This window comes from Rattus norvegicus, chromosome 5 (assembly GCF_036323735.1).
Source record: "Rattus norvegicus strain BN/NHsdMcwi chromosome 5, GRCr8, whole genome shotgun sequence".
In the NCBI taxonomy this organism is placed as follows: domain Eukaryota; kingdom Metazoa; phylum Chordata; class Mammalia; order Rodentia; family Muridae; genus Rattus; species Rattus norvegicus.
In genome coordinates, this window is record NC_086023.1 from 143,711,625 (window position 1) to 143,729,485 (window position 17,861).

At 51.2% G+C, this 17,861-nt stretch overlaps 2 protein-coding genes across 9 annotated transcripts; one reads left to right on the plus strand and one right to left on the minus strand.

Moving 5' to 3' along the window:
- The first annotated feature begins 2 nt into the window (after positions 1-2).
- On the plus strand, positions 3-5,339 carry Eva1b (eva-1 homolog B). Of its 7 annotated transcripts, none has more exons than NR_174171.1 (3): positions 3-160; positions 387-548; positions 821-1,370. NR_174171.1 is itself a non-coding variant. In NM_001399219.1 (3 exons), exons 2-3 carry the CDS (start codon positions 482-484, stop codon positions 1,161-1,163), a joined length of 492 nt encoding a protein of 163 aa, NP_001386148.1. In that variant the 5' UTR covers positions 3-160; positions 387-481; the 3' UTR covers positions 1,164-1,370. The 7 variants fall into 7 exon arrangements, 4 of the variants coding, with proteins under 4 accessions (NP_001386148.1, NP_001386149.1, NP_001102149.2 ...); NR_174172.1 differs by having other exon boundaries at positions 454-548; NM_001399219.1 differs by having other exon boundaries at positions 739-1,370.
- Sh3d21 (SH3 domain containing 21) lies at positions 2,094-17,449 on the minus strand. 2 transcript variants are annotated; one of them, XM_008764049.4, is made up of 15 exons: positions 17,063-17,449; positions 16,908-16,968; positions 16,560-16,678; positions 16,286-16,376; positions 16,079-16,134; positions 15,947-15,992; positions 15,710-15,810; positions 15,534-15,620; positions 14,047-14,089; positions 3,844-3,937; positions 3,706-3,758; positions 3,531-3,616; positions 2,532-3,382; positions 2,392-2,449; positions 2,094-2,313 (listed from the first exon to the last, which is right to left on the minus strand). In XM_008764049.4, the coding sequence occupies exons 1-15, from the start codon at positions 17,432-17,434 to the stop codon at positions 2,242-2,244; spliced, it is 2,190 nt and encodes a 729-aa protein (XP_008762271.1). In that variant the 5' UTR covers positions 17,435-17,449; the 3' UTR covers positions 2,094-2,241. The 2 variants fall into 2 exon arrangements, with proteins under 2 accessions (XP_008762271.1, NP_001156007.1); NM_001162535.1 differs by lacking the exons at positions 16,286-16,376; positions 16,908-16,968; positions 17,063-17,449 and having other exon boundaries at positions 16,560-16,723.
- Between the last annotated feature and the right edge of the window lie 412 nt (positions 17,450-17,861).

Genomic DNA, 17,861 nt, shown 5'->3' on the forward strand with positions numbered 1-17,861 from the left:
CTCCTCTTTCCTCGGAGGAAACTTTCCGCCCGCTGGTCTGTCGCGGTGTCCGACAGCACCGCCGCACGAACCCGGTAAGGCGGACGGGGCGGCCCGGCCCCGGTATATGCGGCGACCGGGAAGACACCAGTGCCGGAGCCAGGCTGCGGGACGCTGACGGGTGAGCGAGCCGGGCCGAGGCCCCGCGAGTGGAGGGGTGCAGGAGGGAGGTGGAAGGGGAGTCCGAGGCACCGCCTCGCCCTTCCGTGCGCTGGGCCTCGCCTGGGGACCCCACGAGGGGGCGGAGCGTGTGCTGCCTCTCCACCGCTCCCGGGGATGGAGGGGCGTCTGCGGGGGAGCAAGGACTGAGAGTCCAGATCTGTGACCAAGTGAGGCGCTCCCCCCAGGGTGGAGCAGCTACGGGAGGAGCGAGCGCCTTGTGCCCTGGAGGACCTGACCTGGGTAACCTCGCAGGCTGACAGGCGAGCTGCGCCACAGCAGCATGGATGCCCCGAGAAGGGACATGGAGCTACTCAGCAACAGCCTTGCAGCCTATGCGCACATCCGAGGTGAGGGCCAGGCCTGGGGGCACGGAGCTCGTCCATCATAACCCAGGCAGCCCTCCGCTCCCAGCTGCTCACCCTGTCCTTGCTGCCCTTCCGTTCCTTACCCCAAGCCTAACTAGACCCTGGATTTCTCCCAGATGGGATGACTCCAGCCTGTCAGGGCCCCCTGTGACCTCCGCTCCCTGCTCCCTAGCTAACCCTGAGAGCTTCGGCCTCTACTTCGTGCTTGGCGTCTGCTTCGGCCTGCTGCTGACCCTATGCCTGCTGGTCATCAGCATCTCCTGCGCACCTCGTTCGCGGCCCCGGACCCCTGCCCCGCACCGGGACCCTCGCAGTAGCACCCTAGAGCCGGAAGACGAGGACGACGAGGATGAGGACACCATGACCAGGCTGGGTCCGGATGACACCCTGCAGGGCCAGGAGCTGTCCACAGAACCCGACGGGCCCCTTAGCGTCAATGTCTTCACGTCAGCAGAGGAGCTAGAGCGGGCACAGCGGCTGGAGGAGCGTGAACGAATCCTGCGGGAGATCTGGCGCACTGGGCAGCCAGACCTGTTGGGCAGCGGCACTCTCGGGCCCGGAGCCACGGCCACGTTGGGCCGAATGCACTATTACTGACACCCGGTCCCACAGAGTGGGGCCAGAGTACTGGATACAGGACTGCCTCAGGGCTTTCAAACTGCCTCTGCCCCAACTCTCTTGGTGCTATTGGGCATTGGATCGCCACCTACTAAGCACTCTTCGTGGGGCAGGTGTGGGTGGGAACAGAATGCCAGCTCCCACCTTTTCCCGATAATAATGACCAATGAAAGGTAATCTCAGCGACTCAGTCTCTCACTGGTTACTGTAGCTTTCGGCAGGCCCCCAGGCTCCAGCCTTGCAGGGGAGTTTCCGGGGCTGTGGGAGTAACTCATTCCTTTTGCTGGTTGTTACCCCCTCTGGGGGTCCACCCAGTGCATGCTTGTGCTCACTTCACAGATCAAAGAAACAGACCGAGGCACGCCTCTTCCACAGAGGGCGGGTATTATGAGCATTCCTCACAAATTTCGTCCTTTCGAGCCGGCATTTGGACAAATAGTCACCTAGTCCCCTGCCCTATGACCTGCACTGGGATGTCCTCACCGCAATCAGAGGGAAGCCTGAGGCTCCGACCTTGATGCAGATTCTATTAGATTTAGTGCCTGAGCAGATGCTTCTAGGCCAAAAATTATTCCAAGTGAGTGGACATAGGAGTCCCTTTAGGCAGAGGCTAATTGGGAGGAGCTGGGCCCAGAGAAGGCTGGCTCCACCCCTCTAGCACACAGCTGGGTTCCTGAATCCAGCCCAGCGTCCAGGCAGGCCCCTCCACCCCCTGCCTCTAGCATAGGGCTGTGGCGTCCGAAGGAGATTACCCCTGCCCCCAACCATCCGGTGGATAAAAATAGCCTTGCACAGGCCTTGAGAGGGTAATGGGAGCCACATGTTGGCCAGATGTGCCCTAGAGAGACTGCCAGGAATGCAGAAGGCGGTGTGCTGACTGGCCCCGCCCCACAAGGACCAGGCTGGTCGGAGGGTTCAGAGTTTTTTTGTTTTTTTGGGGTTTTTTTTTTTTTTTTAACTTCCATGGAGTTTCTCAAAGTTGTGTGCAAGGACCGGGGTGGCCCAAGCAGGATAGATGTCCCTCCAGGTTGGGCTGAGGTTCGGTCTGAACCTGCTCTCATTCTGTCTGTGTTTCCGTCTGTGTCTGTGCGTGTTTGAAGGATTTCTGGTTCCTCTGCGTCATCTGAACCTAGTTGGGAAAGGGTTATCACGGACCAGAGCCACCAACTACTTCCCTCCTCCCCTCCTGCATTCCTGTTCAACCCACCTCTGGCGACTGGAGCTTCTCCGTCTTCAGCTCCTTCCAGACCTCCCCCATCTTCTGTCTGTGTATACGGGTTTCAGGTGAAACGCTGGATCCTTCCCTCCTGCCCCACCCCGCCCCATCCCACATTACTGCCCGCTTACTCCAGCTTCAGCTCCAGGAGCGCCAGTCTGTTCTTGAGGGAGTTCACCTCTGCCTTTAACAATTCCAGTTCATCCACGCTGTCGTTCTTGCTTTTGGGAGAGGTTAGTGGGACCGAAGGCTGAAGTGTGGGAGCTTCAGGGTCTGGAATCTTCTTGACAGTATGTGGCACTTGGGGAGTGGGGACTGACTCTTGAGGCAGCACCTGCTTTTGGGGACCCGCCCCTTCAGAAGGCAGCTTTTTGGGGAGTGCACTGTTTGGGGTGATCTCATCTTTGGCTAGTGGTTTCCTTAAAAAGTTGGCCTCCTCCATGGCAGACACATCCTCAGCCTTGGACTGGGCTGGAGAGCCGCTGACCTGTTTGACACCACAGCAGGATGGATCTGAGGAGTTCGGCTGTGGGGAGTACTCTCCCTGCACCTGGATGTCATTTGGGGATATGAAGGACTCCGACCTCTGCGTAGTTTCTTCCTGAGGTGAGTGCTGGTACTGAATGTTGTCTTTAGAAGGCTCCTCTTTAAAAATCATGTGCTCTGGGGTCAAGATCTTTACTAATGCAGGGGCACTGTCCACATGAGGGGCCGTCTTCAGGTCAAGAGCTTCGTCCTTAGCTGGCTCATCCCCAGAAAGGGCGCTCTCTGGAGTGACAGCCTTGACCAGAGTGGTATTCTCTGTAGTGGGAATTTTGTCAGAATCCGGGGCTTTCTCTGGAACGAGGTCCTTTGGAGTGGACACTTTGTCAGGAGCTGGGATCGGCTCTGGGTCAAGGGCCTTCTCTGGAAGCCGAGACTTCTCTGAAGTAGGGGTTTTACTCCTGGAGGGACCCTTTCCAGGGCTTTTCTGTTCATCCTCCTGTGGTCATGGTTGGATGGGATCTCGGTTGAACGCTGGATACCTTAGAGGAGTTCCCTTACCCCCTTGGGGTCTTTTCACCCTTCAACACACCTGTGGGAACCATCTCCTCCCAGTAATGCCCTCCTCCATGTTTCTGGCCCCTCACCTGACTGGATGCAGAGTGTTGGAGGGTTCTGGATCCCTTTCTCCCAGGCTGCCTGGACCCTGCGTTGAGGCAGCCGCCATTGAAGCCTGTGAGAGTAGACCTTCAGGGACCCACGTTCACCTCTATCCCTCCACACAACCGCCCCCATCTTCCACCGTTGGAAGGAAGCCCTTACCAGAGTTTCGGGAGGGCCGTTTCTGGCTGTCCACATTGAGTGTTGAAGGTGGTCTGGAACACAGGAGCAGCGTAAGAGTCGGGCAGGAGAAGCTTCTCCTCTGCACCTCCTCCAGGCTCAACACCCCACCCTCCTTACTTGGCTTTGCTAGGTGCAGGGGCCGCCGCTGCCAGCTTCTTTACAGTGGGTAGAGATGACTTGGGCATCAGTTTTTTCGTTTCCTTAATAGGAGCTGGGAAGAGAAAGATGAGCAGTGTTCATCCGCCCGAGTCCCTGGCTGTGTGTGTGTGTGTGTGTCTGTGTGTCTGTGTGTGTGTCTTGTGCTGTGCACAGAAGACTGAACGGGAGATGGATTCTGACTTTGGGAGATGACCCTTAGGGAACTGTGAAGCACCCCATCCGAACACAGCAGGGAGCAGGAGAGGCTGTATGTGGGAGAGAGCACCCTATGCCAACAGGTTTTAATTCAGTGTTTGAAGTTCAGTCCTGACTTCTTTATAGACCACCAACAATCCCCCCACATCTGCAACAGAGCTGCCCCCCCACCCCCCACCACGACAGGGTCTCATAGTGTAGCGCTGCTATCTTGGAGCTTACTATATAGACCAGGGTGGCCTCAAATACCTGCCTCTGCCTCCCAAGTGCTGTGAGTAAAGGTGTACAACACCATACCCAGCCGTAATTTGCCCCTTTCTGATCTCACTTCAGCCTCTCTTGCCGTTTCACGCCTTCTAAGTGATCTCACACAGTCTTAAAGAGTTTACTCTCCATCAATAAACCCAGCCTCCCCCATTGTTACCACCGAGACCTCAGTCATGCCCCGCTGCCCTCTCGCCCTTCCTTTCAAAGGATGACTAGAGAGACTCAGTCTCAAAATCAAAAACCAGGTTCCTCCTGGAGAGCCACCAGTAGCTGCAGTGTATCATCCAGATGCAGGTTCCGCTTCCCAGACCCTGGCGCCTTCCTCTCTCCTGTTACCCTCAGGTCCCACTTTGCAAGGATGAGACAATGAAGAACTGGCTTTTGACTCATCTTTCTTTTTTTTTTTGAGCTGAGGACCGAACCCAGGGCCTTGCACTTGCTAGGCAAGTGCCCTACCATTGAGCCAAATCCCCAACCCCTAGACTCATCTTTCTTAATCCTTACATTGTACTTCTAAAAAATTCAGCAAGAGGGCTAAGACAGATGGATCGGGGGTTACAGTAGGGGTTAAGTCCTATCTCTCCACCGTGCACCAGGGATCAAAGTCAAGGTCATGAACTTGGGTAAGCCACCTTACCAGCCCTACAGTATACAGTCTTTAATGAGGTGATCTGGATGCTCTGTAATCCCAGCCTCCTGGAGGTGTAGAGGTAGTTGGAATGTTGGGAGTTGGAGGGCAGCCTGGCTATGTTGTAATACCTTGTCTCAAAATAAGTATTAAAAGAAAATCCCAGGGCTGGAGATATGGCTCAGCGGTTAAGAGCACTGACTGTTCTTCCAGAGGTCCTGATTCAATTCCCAGCAACCACATGGTGGCTCACAACCATCTGTAATGGGGATCCCCTCTTTTGGTGTGTCTGAAGAGAGCAACAGTGTACTCACATACATGAAGTAAATAAATAAAATCTTAAAAAAAAAAAAAGAAAAGAAAATCCCAGGCTGGAGAAATGGCTCAGTGGTTAAGAGCACTGACTGCTCTTCCAGAGGTCCTGAGTTCAAATCCCAGCAACCACATGGTGGCTCACGACCATCTGTAGTGAGATCTGATGCCCTCTTCTGGAGTGTCTTAAGATAGCTGTACTGTACTCGTATATAATAAATAAATTTAAAAAAAAATCCCAAACAAAATGGTCAGAGCAGGCCACATAAAGGTGACAATGACATTGGAGGGAGCTTTGAAGGCAGCCACATACACAGTGGTGTCCACATCTCCAGACAAAGTCATTCTGATCCATGCACACACACTAGAACAAGTCCTTTGACAGCATTCTAGTAAGTATAGGCTTTGATTAGCTAGCTTTGTTTCTTGCTAGTGGCAGAAGAACTTGGGCAGGTGAACCCTGAAGTCCAGTGTCCTCGTCTTCGAGACATGGATATCAGTGTGCACCTTGTAGGACTGTGCTGAGGCCTGAGTGACTCGATACTTAGGTGCCCAGCTGCCTGGCACACAGAACTCAATATAGTTAACCCTGAATTCTGTTGCTTGTTTTTTGGCTAAGGACTCTATAGGGCCCTCCCACTAGATAGCAATTATATACTCCTTAGGATTGTTTCCCAACACTTTGGGATTTAAAAGAGGCTGAGAGAGGCTCTGGAGAGATGGCTCAGGAGTTAAGAGCACTGGCCGCTCTTCCAGAGGATCTGGGTTTGATTCCCAGTACTTACATGACAGCTCACAACCATCTGTAATTCCTACTAAGGAATCCAACACCCTCTTCTGGCCTCATGCACCAGACACAAACATGGTGCAGGTATGTGTGCAAAGAATACATCTGGGGGTTGGGGATTTAGCTCAGTGGTAGAGGGCTTGCCTAGCAAGCACAAGGCCCTCGGTTCGGTCCCCAGCTCCGAAAAAAAGGAAGAAAAAAAAAAGAATATATCTGTACACATAAAATAATTTAGGCAATTAAAAAAGAGACAGCAGGGGGCTAGAGAGATGGCTCAGCGGTTAAGAACACGGACTGCTCTTCCAGAGGTCCTGAGTTCAATTCCCAGCAACCACATGGTGGCTCACAACCATCTGTAATGGGATCTGATGCCTTCTTCTGGTGTGTCTGAAGACAGCTACAGTGTACTTATATAATAAATAAATAAACCTTTAAAAAAGAGAGAGACCGTGGACATGCACAAGGACCTGGGCACATGCCTTTAATCCCAGCACTTGGGAGGCCAAGGCCACCCTGGTCTATAGAGCAAGTTCCAGGACAGCCAGACCTATGTAGAGACCCTGTCATGAAAAAAATAAGTCCACAAATAGAGAACAGAGGCCAGAAAGTGGCATCCTGCTTTCGTTTCTGTCGCTGTGACAAAATGCCTTGATAAAGGACACAAACACGGGGGCAGGGCTGATTCAACTTCCCATTCCAGGCTACAGTTTATTACTGCAAGGAAGTAAAAGCAGGAAATGTCAAATCCGCAGAGGAAATAAATACACAGGTCCTTCCTTCTTGTCAGCCAGCTCTCTCTTATGCTGTCCTGGGCTCCCTTGCCTAGGAACAGTGTTACCCACAATGCACTGGGTCTTTCTATGCCAATTAATAACCAAGACACAGCACAGGTAGTAAAGTGGGTGTGCTCTGGCCCCAGAGCTTGGGGCCAGTGATGTGGAGCAGGGACCCAGGTTGGTGTCCTCTGGCTGCTGGCAGACAGGAAATCAAATCCTACTGGAAGTCTTTCTTCCCTAAGGCCTGCAAGGCTCCCACAGGTAAGATCAAGCCCTAAGCTCATGAAGAAAACACACACATCAAGGCAGGCCGCTGTGAGCAGAGTCACCAGGCCTAACTCAACACACACACTGAAATAAATCATCAGGTAAAAGATGTCCAAGCAACAAAGGGTTTGTCAGGAAGAGTCATCTAAGCAAACAAAAAAACCTGACTACAGAAGACGGCATTCCTGGAAAAATACACCGTGCAAGCCCATGACCCGCGTGTGTATAGACAGATGTATGCATGCACATACATGTCAAAAAGCAAACACAGCTAGAAGTTAGAGAATTAGTGAATGATAAATGGGAGAGCGGGAAGGCTGAGAGGGTGGGGCTGCGGGGAGGGGATTGCAGACAGTCCAACGGATGTTCTCAATGGAGTAGTGCCTAAGTCCTCTCTTGGAAAGACAGCTAAGAGGAAAGACAAGAGGAACACTGTTGTGTTCCAGACACCACCCAGGGCGTCGGTAATTGGGGAAGAGTCTGTGCTTGATAATGCTCCTCCCTGTGGGTGGAAATCCCTTCCCCTGGCTTGGTCCACAGAATGGATACGCAGTGCAGGGTGGGGGAGGGGTGTGAGGAACACCAATTTCACAGCAGCAAAGGTAGCTCGCTCGCTCGTGTGAAGCCCCAGACACAACCAACCCAAGAGTAGATAAATGGTACACTTTACTGGAACACAAAATTCTATGCATCAGGGGTTGGGGATTTAGCTCAGTGGTAGAGCGCTTGCCTAGGAAGCGCAATGCCCTGGGTTCAGTCCTCAGCTCCGAAAAAAAAAAAAAAGAAAAAATTCTATGCATCAAAGGACAACTTTAACAAAGGATGACTAGGGGCTGGAGAGATGGCCCAGCAGTTAGGAGCGCTTGCAGTGGCTGCTCTGCCAGAGGTCCAGACTTCAATTCCCAGCATCCACAGGGCTCACAAACACCTGTAATTCCAGTTCTAGGGGATCTGGTGTCCTCTTCTGGCCTCCGGAGGCACTGCATACATGGGCTGTACAGACACACACGCATTGAAAAAAAAGGAAGTGGGGTGGCACTCTGGGAGGAAGAGGCAGGCAGATCTCTGTGAATTAGAGGCCAGCCTGGTCTACAGAACAAGTCTCAGGACAGCCAGGGTTACATAGTGAGACCCTGTCTCAGAAAAAGTGTGACAATAAAATGAAGACATTTCACTGGATAGGAAAAAGTTTTACAAGATGATAGACATGGGCTGGAGAGATGGCTCAGTGGTTAAGAACACCGACTGCTCTTCCAGAGGTCCTGCGGTCAAATCCCAGCAACCACATGGTGGCTCACAACCATCTATAATGAGATCTGGTGCCCTCTTCTGGTGTGTCTGAAGACAGCTACAGTGATGATAGTGATGTTTATCACCATCATCAATCACATCACTATCACCATCATCACCATCCCCAGCTTTGGTGTACTGGGAGTTGAAGCTAAGGCCCGCCTCATGCTTGCCAGGCAAGGGCTCTATCACATGGCTGCAGCTCCAGCCAGCCTTTCATCTGGAGCATAAAGAACTCCTATAACTCAGTAGTAAAGAACGCAGCCTAACTGGAAAATGCCCGCAGTGCCAGCAAACACACGAAAAGCTTCCTGACACCCTTAAGCTCCAAAGGAACACAGAGAAAACCACGAGATGCTCTCCTATCTGCCTGCCTGCGTGGTTCTAATGAAGACATTAACAAGTCCGGGGGTCACTGTGGAGAGCCTAAGATCTTCATGCACTGCTGGGGACAGGCGGGAGGACCATGAGTTCAAGGACATCCTGGCCTATGTAAGTGAGAGCCTGTCTCAAAGATTCAAAGAGTAGGGATGTAGCTCAGTGTCAGAGCTGAGCATGTGCAGAGACCCATGACCCCAGCATCGAAATGGGCTGTGTGTGACTGAAGAGATGGCTAAGTAGTTAAGAGCACTGGCTGCTATTGCAAAGGACTGCAGTTCAATACCCAACATCTACATGGAGGCTCAGAACCTTCCATAACTAATTCCAGAGGATCTGACACCTCTTCTGGCCTATACAAACACCAGGCACATACATGTTGAACAGACATACATGCAGGCAAAACGTACATGTAAAATAAAAATAACAGTCTTTTGCGGGGTGGGGAGGCTGAGACAAGAGTTCTTCTGTGTAGGCCAGGCTAGAACTCACTCTGTAGCCCAAGCTGTCCTGGAACTCACTCTATAGACCAGGCTGGCCTCAGACTCAGAGATCCACCTGCCTCTGCCTCCTGAGTGCTGGGACTAAAGGTGCATGCCACCACACCCAGCTCAAAATAAGTACATCTTAGAAAGAAAAAGGGCAGAGGAACCAGAAAGCCAGTTCGGCAATGTGCTTGCTTGCTACATGAACAGGAGGACAGGGCAGTAGACCCCAGCCTCCATATACAGCATTGTGAATGCTTGGGATGTGAGATGGGATCCCCTAGGGTCACTGTTGGGCTTGCCTAGCCCAGTTGGCAAGCTCCAAGGTGATGTAGGAATACACCCAAAGGAATAGAACCAAAATCAACTGCTGGCCTCTGCATGGGCAAACAGGTGAGTACATCTTCATACACACACACACACACACACACACACACACACACACACACACTCATATACACATACACACACACACTCACATTCACACACTCACACACACATGCCATTACACACACTCATGTACACACCACACACTCACAAGATAGACTCATATACACCACACACATACCACACACTCACACAAACATGCACACACCACATGTACACATACACACACATACAAACACATACCTACTGAGGCTAGGAATATGGCCATGCAAGGGTGAGGACCTGACTCTGGACCCCCAGGACTCACATAACGAGCATCTGTAATCCCAGGACTCAGGGGCTGGAGAGATGGCTCAGTGGTTAAGGGTATTTTCCACTCTTGCAGAGGACCTGGGTTTGATTCCCCACCCCCATATCAGGTGCAAACACACATGTGCGGGCATAAATCTTAAGCCAGCATTCCTACATCGAGACGGAAGGCAGAGACAGGACCCTGCCCAGAAGTGCAAGTAGCTCGTCTCAAGGTAGGTGAGGACGTGCAAGGCTCCACACATGCCATGGCGCACTTGAACCCCCCCCCCACACACACAAATGTGCACAGAGGTCAAGTTCCATTGATCTCATTCATAACATTGACACAGTAGTGAGGACACTTACACTCCTTTCCAAAGATGGAGGTGAATAGTTTGGGAGAAATCAATTTTTGATCGAATCACTAAGTACGTAGGCTTGGGATACAGCTAAATGATAGAGTGCTTGCCTAGCACCCAAGAGGTCCTGGGTTCAACACGAAAACCAACCTCACGGATAAGCAGGATGAGACGGGACAAACCTGCTACTGGAGGGGAAGAGCTGCGTTCATTTGCAGCCAGGTGTGCTGGTTCCCACCTGTGATTTCATATTTGGGAGGCGGAAGTGGGCGGATTGAGAGTTTAAGGTCAGCCCGAGGCTACACGAGGCCTTGTCTCAAAAGTAAGTAAGAATAGAAACAGACGGAAGCCAGCCATAAACCGAAAACCCGGAGAGGCAGATTCATGGGTCTGGGGAGGTAGGGTCTTGCCACGTATGTAGTTCTAGCTGACTAGGAACTTACTGTGCAGACCGAGCTGACATCAAACTTGGAACAATCCTGTCTCTGCTTCCAAAAGTGCTTAAGATTGAAAACGCAACTGATGAGTTTCAAGGAACTCAATTTTAAAAAAATATTTTTAAATTATATGAGTGTTTTGCCTGTATGTATGCATGCCTGTGTGTATGCATGCATGTATGTATGCATGCCTATATTATGCATGTATGCATGCGTGCCTGTATTATGCATGTGTGCCACATGTGCGTACAGCGACTGTAGAAGTTAGAAGAGGGGTCAGATCTTCTAGAACTTGGAGTTATAGATAGTTTTGACCACCATGTGGACACCGGGACCCAAACCTGAGTCATCTACAGTAACAAGTCCTCTTAGCCAAGTGGTACCTTTAATCCCAGCACTCCAGAGGCAGAGGCAGGTGGATCTCTGTGAGTTTAAGGCCAACCTGGTCTACAGACTGAGTTCCAGGACAGCCAGGGCTACATAAAGAAACCCTGTCTCCGGAGGGAAAAAAAAATTGAATGTTCCTATCACTTCTTGGTTTTCTGGCTACGATCAGGTTCAATAGCGAACACGCTAGAGAGACATGCTAGAGAACCACTACAGCGGTTAAGAGCACTGGCTGTTCTTCCAGAGGACCAGGTACAGTTTCTGGTACCCACGTAGTGGTTCACAACCATCTGTAACTCCAGTAACGGGATCTGATGCCCTCCTATGGCCTCTGCATGCATGTGGCACACCGGACATACATTTCAGTGAGAAGAAAGCTAAGTATTAAGTCATGTTTGCAAATAGTGGATATGGTCATTTAGGGTAATTGTCCCGACTTAAAAAATCTTACCTTATCAATTTTTTCCTATCCAAAAAAATTGTATTTTACTTGACATACTTTGGTTTTGCTTATTAAACAATAGCTTTGTATTGCTAATATTTGAAACAAATATACAAAGTTTATTATACGTGTAAGCAAGGAATGTCAAGTAGATACTCTGTTCCGATGTATTTCTTGGATGTGGACTTTGACATCGTCTACAAAGCTTCCAGACGCTTCTTGTTCTTTATGCGAGAGTCTGATATAACAAACATCCAACCAACTACAGTGGCCCTATCGAGTTCTGCAGAGCTCTGGTGCATGCTCCAGCCAGTTGTACAGTTGCAGGTAACTCATGTTCATATTGACCTGAAGAGCGCATGATGCTCTTGCAGAGGACCTGGGTTCGGGTCCCAGTACCCACCTAATGCCTTACACTATTTGTAGCTTCAGTTCCAGTGGATCCAGTGCCCTTTTTTGGCCACCAAAAGGTCCAGGTACACATGTGATACACAGACACACATGAAGCGAAATATTCATACACATAAAATAAAAATCAATAAACCCACAAAAAAAAAAGTTTTCCTCATGTTACTTTGTCTCTTAATGTTCCCCACAAAGTTGCACGGTTATTCCCTCCTGTGATCTAGATCTTTGCCAACTGTTAGGTTTTACCATGACCCTCTTCTGAGGCAGTCGAACTGCCACTCACCCTCCTGTCAGCCGTGAAGCAGTTACGGAAGGTGACTCCCAAACTCCTATCCGCCGTTCAGGTGACCTCCAAAACGTCTAATCTACCCACTTCCACATCCCAAATGTTGTTTTGGGGCCCAGAACTGAAACAGCTCGACCGAAAGCCTTGCAGGCCTCAGTTAACAGAGCAACATCTCTGCAAAGAGCCTTAGAGGGTGTTCTGTCAGCTTCAGCTCCCCGGCTACTACAGTGTGACCTCTGCGCCCTCCTCCCGGTTGCCTCCACACCAGCAACCCCTGAGTGCTTTAAGATGAAGCCCAGAGACAGACACCAGGGAAAATTCAACCACAAGCAGCCTCCTGTGTGTGAGCCTCTGATTTCCCCCTCCCCTACCTCTCCCCTTCACTTACTCTTTTCCTCACTATTCTCACCCCTGGGCCTTCCCCTTTCTTTTTTTTTTTTTTTTTTTTTTTTTTTTTTTTTTTTTTTTTGGTTCTGGGGACCGAACCCAGGGCCTTGCGCTTCCCAGGCAAGCGCTCTACCACTGAGCTAAATCCCCAACCCCTGGCCTTCCCCTTTCTTTTACAGGTTTTATTTCCTGAACTTCACCCTATGTCCAAGCAAGATGTTCTACCGAGCTCTCCAAGAGCTCTCTGTGACAGCTCCCTCCATTGGCTCCCAATACAGCTGCAAAAAAATTACAGCATCTAAAAAGCTATGCAGAAACTCCGGCTCAAGGGGACCATCACCCCTTTCACCTCAGGCCAGATACAATTCTTTCCTCTTTCCTCCTGTTCCTTTCCTCTGATGCTTTGAAGCTCCCTGCTACTTGTGAAAGCTCATTTAAGTGCAGCAGCCCTGGCAATGGGACCCATTCCCGTTACTCTGAATCCATTCCATGCCCGCTTTCTCTGAGACTCGCTCCGCCCGAGTCTCTCCCACCTCAGCTCCTCCCTTCCTCAACATTCCTAGAAAAATCTCTCAGTTCCACTCTGTAACCAAATGGTCTGCTTCTGGCTCTCTCAGAATCATTTTCCAAGTCTCTCCAGAAATACAGGATGGCAACTGCCTGGTTAATCAAAGCTGACGACCGAGTTAAGATTTTTCTGCTGCTACAGGACCAGAGGACACCCCTCTTTAGTGGACCCAGACTACCCGCTCCAACAAAGGCCCTTGCTGTGGGTAAACATGGTCCTGGGAAGTGGAGGGATGGCTCAGTGATTAAGAGCACTGACTGCTCTTCCAGAAGATCTGGGTTCAATTCCCAGCACCCACGTGGCAGCTCACAACTGTCTGTAAACGGTGTTCCAAGGGACCCAACACCCTTATACAGACATACACACTGGTCAAAAGCACCAATGCACATAAAACTAAAACTAAATTACAACCCCCCCCCCGTGGTCCTGCATAAACAGCTTCCTCACCTAGCCATCTTCCAACCCAGAATTTATCTGTAGGGACTTCAAGGTTTAGATCCAGACTGCACCACTCAGTGGTAGAGCACCTGCCTTCTTTGTGCAAAGCTCTGGGTTTGATCCTCAACACCACCTATACTAATAGGCATAGCACAAGGGGCTCTGTGATCATCACAGTCCCAAGAGGCACACGGCATTTGAACACGATCTGACTCACCCAGGATTCACATAGTTCTTGCAAGAGCCTTGACCCTTCCCTCCCCCAGGGGAGGGAGGTCCTATGGTGTACCAGACCAGGGGGAGAACCACAAGTGTTTATGCTCAACTAGAAACAATGGCTCGCCTGTAGAACAGCTTCCTCTACCCCATGCTCCCCAGGCACCCACCTGATTCCCGAGAAATAATTTTCCGTGGGATCAGCTTCCTGATCTAAACGAGAAAAAAAAAATTAGACTACAAGGACAAGTCCCAGCAGTTTTAAGTCCAGCCTCATCTAGGGGTGACCCTCCAGCTGGATCCAAGGAATTCCATAACCCCTGTTTTAGTGTGTGTGTGTGTGTGTGTGTGTGTGTGTGTGTGTGTGTGTGTGTAAAATGCATACACTCATGTGTAAGCAGGAGGTTCAAATAGGAAATCTTTTTTTTTCTTTTTCTTTTCTTCTTCTTTTTTCTTTTTTTTCAGAGCTGGGGACCGAACCCCAGGGCCTTGCGCTTGCTAGGCAAGCGCTCTACCGCTGAGCTAAATCCCCAACCCCCCCTTTTTTTTTCTTTTAAGAAATGGAGTTTCTTTTCTTTCTTCTTGATATATATATTAGCCACATCAGAAAAGAGCATCAGATCCCATTACAGATGGTTGTGAGCCACTATGTGGTTGCTGGGAATTGAACTCAGGACCTTTGGAAGAGCAGTCAGTGCTCTTAACCATTGAGCCATCTCTCCAGCCCCAGGAAATCTTTCTTGATCACTCTTCTAATTCTTTTTTTTTTTTTTTTTTCTTTTTGGATTTTCATGACATGGTTTCTCTGTGTCGCTCTGGCTGTCCTGGTACTCTCTGTAGGTCTTGAACTCAGAGATTCACCTGCCTCTGCCTCCCAAGTGCTAGGATTCAAGGCCACCATGCCACACTTTCTACCTAATTTTTTTTTAAGGTTTATTCATTTATTATATATAACTACACTGTAGCTGTCTTCAGATGCACCAGAAGAGGGCATCGGATCTCTTTTACAGATGGTTGTGAGCCACCATGTGGTTGCTGGGAATTGAACTCAGGACCTCTGGAAGAGCAGTCAGTGCTCTTAACCGCTGAGCCATCTCTCCAGCCCTCTACCTAATTTTTAAAGGTAAAATCTCCCAGTCAAACACAGAGCTCACCGGTATGGTCTGTTTTGCCTCTCCCTTCCTGAAACAGAGGCGCTGCCATGCCCACCTGCCGTTTCTATGTGTTCTGGGGGGCTGTCTGAACAAGCACTTTAACCCTGAGCCATATCCCCAGCTTGTCTCTTGTTTTTAAGAGTGTTATATGTGCCTTGCTCTAGTGATCCAGCAAATCCATGATCCCTGATTTTTCATTTCCCTATCTATACTTCTGAGACAGGGTTTGTCTGTGTAACTCTGGTTCTCCTGAACTTGCTCTATAGACTAGGCTGGTCTCAAACTCAGGGATCCGCTTGTCTCTGTGTCCCGAGTGCTGGGATTAAAGACATGTACCACCATATCCATTTTCCCGATTTTTTTTTTTTTTCCGGAGCTGGGGACCGAACCCAGGGCCTTGCGCTTCCTAGGCAAGCGCTCTACCACTGAGCCAAATCCCCAACCCCCCGATTTTTTAAAAACAGCCTTTCCTCTCTCCTCCCCACACCTGGTTCCATACTCACTGGGGGCGGTGGGATGACAAAGTTGTCTGGAAAAACTCCTCTTCTGCCTTGGCATTCTCCTTCCCACCAGCCCTTATCCTCGGTTGTCTGGTTGGGAAACAAGCCAGTGGGGAGGTGAGCATCACTCAAGTTCTTGCCTGGGCCCCTACTCTTCTGTACCCCTAATCCTCTCGTACCTTTCTCAGAACTTTCACCAGGTCGCCCTTCTGCAGCGCCAACTCATCGGGGGCCTCGGGCTGGTAGTCAAACAGGACCCTGCAGGTCTCAGGGCAGGAGACTAAAAGAAGGTCATTCTACTGTGTAGCCCTTCCCTCAGCAGCCAGTGACTCCCTCCAACAACCTAGCTGGTTCACCTCCCACAAGGCAGGGCGAGACCTGGTACCGTGGGAGGACCTCCTTGGCGAGATGCTCACCTGTCCGCAGGTAATCTGGAGGGCTGTCATAGGTCAAGTTGCTCAGCTATTAGGGGCAAAGGGAGGGAGAGTAAGACTAGTCTCAAGCCATTTTAAGATTTCATTGGCCGTGCCCATCATGACCCAGTTTACCTTAGGAGGCCTCTGTGAAGTAGGAATGATCGAAGGCATGTCTGTGTTTCCAAGGCCTGTGGAGGGGCAATTGATGGTGTTAGGGAGGTGCTAATTTAGCCAGGTCAAGGGAGAGGGTCAAAGGGGCACAGGGTCAGGAGGGTCACTGGGAAGATCACTGAAGATTGTTGAGTCTGGTCCCAGGGGATCACAGGGTCACGGTCTCACTTGGGGGCCCACTGTCCAGCAATTCCACAAAGTTGGATGGGAAGGCTCCCAATTGCCCGTTCTTCTTTCCCAGCCACCAGCCGTCCTCAATCTGGGGAGGGGGAAGGATGCGGGAGCATCTGGTTCTGCCCAAGAGTAACTGAGGTGTCCATCCTCGGTTCTACCCAAGGACTACCTCCTCCCCAGTTGTCTTCCTCCCATTGCCTCCCCTTACGTTACTCTCTTCTGTGTGAAGAACTCCAGCATCACTCCAAGTCCCCTAGTACCCCCTCACCTCCTTTATCACTTCCAAAATCTCCCCAATTTGAAGCTTCAGCTCGTCTGCCTGCTCTGGACTGTAGTTGAAATTCACTTTGCACCATCTTTGGGGGCTCTGAGAGTCGATGGGGTGACCTAGGCCAGATAAGCAGGGAAGCAGCTCGAGCAGGGAGCCCCGTCTGCAGCACTGGGGAGGAGGTGAACCCCAGAACTCCCTTTAGTAGCTTCAGGCCCCGCCCTCGAGCGGAGCATTGTACTTCGAGCCAATCAGAGGGCTGCAAAATAGCCCCGGGTGCCCCACCCACAGCCGTCACGCTCCACGCGGGCAGTCAGCCCCCACCCGCCGGCCCAGTTCCCGGCTCACCGCGACGGCGCGGAAAGCGCGGTCTGGACTCGGTGACGCCCCTCAGGGCCTCGGGAATCTCCTGGGAAAATCACGTGGGGGTGGGACTCAGTACAAGGCCCGAGGCTGAGGCCGCTCCTGCTCCCCTGTGCCGCCTTACCCACACCGGGCCTTACCTGCACCAGGCGCTTGGGGAAGAGACCACGGCGGCCCCGCAGCTCCCCAAGCAGCCAGCCCCGAGCGGGCACGGCACACACCTGCTGGATCACGTCCCCCGGAGCCAGACTCAGCTCGTCCTCCGTCTGCGCACGGTATCTGGCCAGGACCAGGACCTCTGCGGGCGGAAGCGTGCTAAGAAAGGCTGGGGGGAATGCTGCCCTTCGGAAAGTTGGGTACAGAAGAACCCACCCCGAACCCCACACACACATACCCATGATTTCTGGGGCGCCCTGCACAGCCTGACCGTCAGACTTGGTATTGGTGCGCGGAGGGCGGGCGAGGCCGCCAGGTAGTAGACTGGATGTAGATGAGGCGGAGACTCGAGTCATAGGTCAGAATCCAGGTACTAGGAGTGGGCGGCCTGGCTCAGCAGGTTGGGCCCCAATTCTTGGAGGAGGAGTCCAGGGTCTTAGCCCAGGGCTGGGGTAACAGCTCCCCCAGGAGCTCTACTATTAAATAGAACTATTAAGTTCTACTTTAGCCAAGCCTCCCAACCTGGGCCAACTCTACGTCTTTTATACGTTTCCTAGCCCACCCTCTTTTCTGGCTTGCAAGTTCTTAGCTGCAGGGGAAGGTGGGAGAGGTACATACCAAGGTGGGGCCATTGCTGGGAAAGTGGCCCCAGTCTCTTAAAAGCTGTGGCGGGTATATTCCAAACTTCAAAACAAAGCTGGTTGAGCTTTGACTCTTTCGGGGGTCTAGTTGGATTTCTGACAACTACTGCAAATTCTCTTTGGGGAAAGGCAGGAAGAACCA

Coding starts and splice junctions, on each gene's coding strand:
- Eva1b (NM_001108679.3), top strand. CDS start 486: ATGCCCCGAGAAGGGACATGGAGCTACTCAGCAACAGCCTTGCAGCCT.
- Sh3d21 (XM_008764049.4), bottom strand. CDS start 17,434: ATGACTCGAGTCTCCGCCTCATCTACATCCAGTCTACTACCTGGCGGC. Junction 16,969..17,062: donor TCCCCAAGCGCCTGGTGCAG/GTAAGGCCCGGT, acceptor TGATTTTCCCAG/GAGATTCCCGAGGCCCTGAG. Junction 15,993..16,078: donor CTTCACAGAGGCCTCCTAAG/GTAAACTGGGTC, acceptor TGCCCCTAATAG/CTGAGCAACTTGACCTATGA.